General features: G+C 41.9%; 1 protein-coding gene across 1 annotated transcript; it reads right to left on the bottom strand.

Moving 5' to 3' along the window:
• Positions 1–675: 675 nt before the first annotated feature.
• On the bottom strand, positions 676–3,069 carry LOC104574231 (C-type natriuretic peptide 1-like). The gene is made up of 3 exons (XM_088536120.1): positions 2,827–3,069; positions 1,413–1,730; positions 676–982 (listed from the first exon to the last, which is right to left on the bottom strand). The coding sequence occupies exons 1-2, from the start codon at positions 2,917–2,919 to the stop codon at positions 1,425–1,427; spliced, it is 399 nt and encodes a 132-aa protein (XP_088392246.1). The 5' UTR covers positions 2,920–3,069; the 3' UTR covers positions 676–982; positions 1,413–1,424.
• Between the last annotated feature and the right edge of the window lie 1,983 nt (positions 3,070–5,052).

Below are 5,052 nucleotides of genomic sequence, written 5' to 3'. Positions count from 1 at the left end.
CTCAAATAGTATCACTGGCCCTCACTTTATGTTGGTGTGATTAACTTTGGAGATGTGCTGAGGATGTTGGGAAAGGAAACTCTTGTAGAACTTAACCTTCAGATTTGCTTACCGTGAAATTTTTATTGTATTTTATTTGTGTATTCAGCACTCACTAATTAGCTCACAAGTGGCAAATAGAGTTAAGACTAATAAAGAGAAAGGCTTTCAGGATATGAAAGGCTTTCAGGATATGTTGCTGGATTTTCTGCTTAGGAGTCATGGCACTATTGCTTTGGTGGTAGCTTCCTAACTACGGGGCTGAGCCAGGATATTTGCAAACCAGCCTATATCCAGAATTGCTTTTGCTGAGGGTTTAGACGAGTAGCTGTTCTCTGACAACAGCTTCTCTGCTGGCCATAGTTAGATTGAGCTGCCTTTTAGCTTTGATGATGTCCCACTTATGTTCTACCTGTGTATCTACTAAGCCTCCAACAAAGGGAGAAAGGGGGTGTGTGTGTTGTGTTTGTTTTTCTTTCTTTCTTTCTAGCAACAGCTCAAAAATTTATTTTCAGAAGCAACCTGCTCTCTGAAATGCTTCTCAGTTCTATGGGACTGTGTCTGACTGAACTGGAGTATTACTTTATTTTCACTAAGGATACATGAAAGAGAATCACAGCAAGAGCTTGAAGCAAATTCACCCAATTATGAAAAACAGTTTATTGTCCATGACATAATGAGAACTGTTCATTTATACACTTATAACACAAATGGTGCAAATGTCTTCATTACTACATTTCAGATAGTTGCTCACAAATTGTTATTCTGATACAAATAAGCAATATAGCAATGGTGTATTCGATTGGCCAAGTAATTCTAGGGAGGGTTAGGGGGGACAGTCTGTTCTGTGCCTCATCTATAGATGGATTGGTGGAGCCAATATGAGTAAGGGTTGAACTTCTCACTGAATAGCAGCAAGTCCTTTGAGCTGTCAACATCAGTCCTGTCAAAAAAGCAGAGCAGTAAGCAAAAGCAAGAGAAGTTGACAGGATTTCATTCATGGAAATTAACTGTTTTCTTACCATTCTAGGGCCAGGTTCTGCTCCACTCTCCTGCTCAGAGGGGTCTCCTTGGGCTGACACAAGCATCCCTGGGGTGGAAAGCTCTCTAGTCTGGCTTCTGTGGCAAGGTGAAATGTTTACAACTGACTTGGCGAAGCAGGGAAGTGCAGGTAAAGCGGACGTAGCATTCTTGGGTTCTAAGCATGCCAGCAATTTCTGAGGAGGGTAAAAATAGTTAACCATGTTTGGGATAGGAGAGTACAAGTTACTTTAAGGAACGTTTTCCATAAAGCTGAATTAAATCATTTCTTCTACGTATTTACACAAGTTATATCTGAATACACAGGCCACTGGCCTCTGGCTTTCTCTTACCATAGTGAGCAGTTAGCATCCTAGTCCACTCAGTGACCCAATTCTGTCCAGCTTGACTCCAAAACAGCCCCTGGATAGACCCTTCTTGCTTCTGCCTCGGTACCTCCAGGGTAAACCCACGAGGTCACTGAAAAACCTCTGGACAGCATTGTCACTAGTGGACATGTCCTCAGGCTGGTCCCTGATGTTTCGGGTCCACTGGAACTCAGACTCTTGTTGGTCAAAGGCACCTGGTGGAATCATGTCATCTTGCTCATGGCCTGTCACTTCTGAGACCAGTGGATGCTCCAGATCTTCATCTAATAATTTGGACAGACTCTGAAAGAAAGAAAAGGATGGGGGATGGGGCAGAAAGAGTGGAAAAATGGGTGGGTTCCTGGATACTCTTTATTTTCGTATGAAACATGGTCAGTGCTGTTTTGTTTTATAAACATATTTTGTTCTTGCATCAAAAGGTGAAGGTACTGAAATGATCATGTTTAGCCTCTGGCCAACCAAGCTCCTCAGAACTCACTCTGGTTGATCTCTCCAAATGCTCTGAGTCTGCGTAGAGTTACTGTACTCTATAGTTTAATGCAGACAAATTGCTGGGCTAAGTCTCTCCTGCAGCTCAGAGTCTGGAGTATGGGATAAATCAGGAAGGACAATGGAAGAGGCTTAGAGTGAATAAGGAGCAACAACAAATTGTTGATACCTTGGGCATAATAAGAGCAGTTACGCAATGACAAAAAATATATTAAAGTTGGTGCTGGCAATATTAGGTGATGCTTTACAGACTGGAAGGTTATATAATGTATAAGAATACTCCATCACTGGTTGGGTAGCTGAAGCTTTTTCCCCAATAGTTTGGAATTCCTATGCACACCACACACACAAATGCACACACGTGCAGGCATACACTGCTTCTCATGTTCTGCTGCTGGGGCTCCCAAGCAGGGACTGTGTTCCCTTCTGCACCACTGAGCTGAGAGGAGGATGGTCCGATTCCATGGGTAGGGTAAGAGAGGGGCCCAGGGAAGGAGCATGCAGGTGAAGCTGATCTCTGTAGGGCTGTAGATGGCAATCCTTCTGGGCAAATTCCTTGTACTCCAAAAGTTTATTGCTTCGTTCAGTCACAGAGTGACCCTAAACCTGCAAGCCCCAAAACTGACCCCACAAGGAGAAAAAAAATAAAATAAAAAATAACTTCCTTTCAGCTACATAAGGTGATCAGAGATTTAAATCCAGCAGTCAGTTATTTCAGTTTTTCTCAAGTCTAATAACTCTCTCTTCCCACTTCAAGATCTCCGTTTTGGTCTCTTGAGTGTCTCCTGCTATACTAGCTGAGCTTGGAAGAAATGTAACTAAGCTGAGGTATCTAAGCCCTAAAGAAGCATCAGTTTCTTTCAGTTCTATTGAGCCGCTGGTCACTTACCTGCAGATTGGAAATGGGCCTGGTTCTGACTTGGTTCTGACTGACAACAAGCAGCAGGAGAAATCCAGGGGAGAAAAGAAGTTTCGGGTTCATCTTTGTGTTGTGATGTCTCTGATTCCTCCTCCCCTTGAGTCTCTACAGTTCAGTGTTGCTCTGCCTCCAGCTACCAGCCTTTATATTTTCCTCCAACTCCTCCCAAATCTACCTTTTGAGTTCCTGCCAGAGCAAGGATTGGTTTAAGGTTCTGATCTGCTTTCATTCTCCCCGGAGGAGGAGGGAGGAAACAGTTCTCTTTTCTGGCTGGGAGTCAAAGGAGTATTTTACACTTGCACATTGCAGCATCATTTCGTTGCTGTGAATTCGAAGGTCTCAGCAGCCTGCTGTCTTGGTGCTTCCTATACATGTACCTTTGCTCAGTGTTCATTGGGTTGATTGCTAAACCTTCCCTTTACCTCTGAAGAAAAACAGTACAGGGTGAGATAAGAGGTAAATTATATCCCTTATTCATTTGTCTGGTGCCTTGGTCATGGTGAAAAGCAAAATCAAAAGCACAGGGGGTTTCTTAAAGCATGCCAAGAACTAAGGGTTATTGATCAATGTGATAATAAGGCATTGGTGCCCTCTGGGAGGGACAAGTGTAGTTCGGGAAAGAAGGAAAATCCACATCATGAAAGTATGACAAGTAATTTGCATAGTTCAAGTGTAAAATCTCACTGGCCTGAGTGACAGACAGTATGACTGAAACCATGATTTCCTGTAGATAAAACCCTTATGTGACTTAGATATCTCTTCTCCCCCGGATCCAGCTTAAAACATTATGTCTGTGTAAAACACTATGTCTATGTATATTTACGGACAAAAAAAAAAGTTACAGACCAGAATGTGCATGTGGCGTGTTTGTACAGTTGCTCTCTTTCTCTTTTTTAATGGAGTGAATCCAAGTACCAGGTTCAAAGAAAAAGGGTTTTATGAAATGTGGAAGGATTGGGGGAAAAAAATGATTCTGTTTCTAGCCAGAGCTTTGAGGATATTTAAAGTCGTTACTATATGTCCAGCCTTCCTCTATCTTAAGAGCACCAGCTAGATGTGAGTGCTCTGATCAAGAGGCATATAGATAAGTGATCCTTCAACACCACACTTCTGACTTCTTCATTAGGTTCTGCACCTAGAAGAGGCCTGTTTTGCCACTCTGGGGGCAGGAGGAAAGATCAGCAGTAAAATCTATAAGTTGCATGATTGGGGCAGTAGGAGGCCTTGAAATCTGGCCCCACTGGAAAGCAGATATCTTCCTGAATGCAAAATACTTCATCTTGATCTTTCAATGATCTCTTCCCCGCATGTGGTGTAGAAAGCCAAAGGCCATTAAGCTGTATCTGTATGAAGGAAAGGCAATGAGGGACCATCTGGCACTCTGTCATAATTTCTTTGAAGTTAATATTCTTGTTGGTTCTAAAAGCTTGGGGGGGAGAAAAAAAAACCACAACTAACTCTGTGATATGCAAGATCAATTTAAGGCACAATGGCTGCATGTCTCTAGAAAAGGTTATTCTAAGGAGATGGCTTATAAACATCCCATTTTGGCAGAAAGGTAGGTCTGATCTTTTTGCATCACTGGATTTTTATTGCTGATGTTAATTAAAATCACTTTGAATCTGAATCTTGCTAAGAAAGGAAATCATCGAAGCACAACTTTCATTGGTACATGATTGTTTTCTCTTCGAGAGAAAGTCAAAAGTCATTTCTCATTTCTCAGGTTTGAGGCATCTACTTTGCAATATCACAAGATGGTAACAGATGGTCAGGGTGGTTTCAGACTTCTTGTCTCTTCTAAATACATATAATGTCTTGTGATTCTGGTGACTTGTCACCTGTCCACGTAGGTGAGCACACACTTGATAATGAATCTTCTTGGGCTCAAGTTCTTTGAGCTTTTATTTTTTTCTTGCTTGAGCTCAGAATTTGTAACTATTTCCTATGACTTTTGAGTTGTTTGTCTGGTAAACTGGTGAAAATATAAACACTGGCACTGTGGAGTCATTATCAGTGACTGTGTACATAAAAATCACAAAATAATTTATATCAGAAAGGACCTCTGGAGATCATTGGTCCAACCCTGTGCTAAAATGAGAGCCAACTTAGGTCAAGTTGCCCAGGGCCTTCTCAAACAGTTTTGAAAATCTGTAATAAGGGAGGTTCAGCAGCCTATCTGGGACCAAGTGTTTGCCC

This window comes from Tinamus guttatus, unplaced genomic scaffold (genome assembly GCF_059628265.1).
Source record: "Tinamus guttatus ecotype Peru unplaced genomic scaffold, ASM5962826v1 Tinamus_guttatus_pri_ptg000652l, whole genome shotgun sequence".
NCBI lineage: Eukaryota > Metazoa > Chordata > Aves > Tinamiformes > Tinamidae > Tinamus > Tinamus guttatus.
Note: the sequence above shows the minus strand (reverse complement) of the source record. Positions and strands in the feature narration are given on the sequence as shown.

Excerpts from the sequence above, each read along its gene's own strand:
- LOC104574231 (XM_088536120.1), bottom strand. The coding sequence starts at position 2,919 with ATGAACCCGAAACTTCTTTTCTCCCCTGGATTTCTCCTGCTGCTTGTT. Across the intron at positions 1,731-2,826 it reads GGCCCATTTCCAATCTGCAG|AGTCTGTCCAAATTATTAGA; the intron begins GTAAGTGACCAG and ends TCTTTCTTTCAG.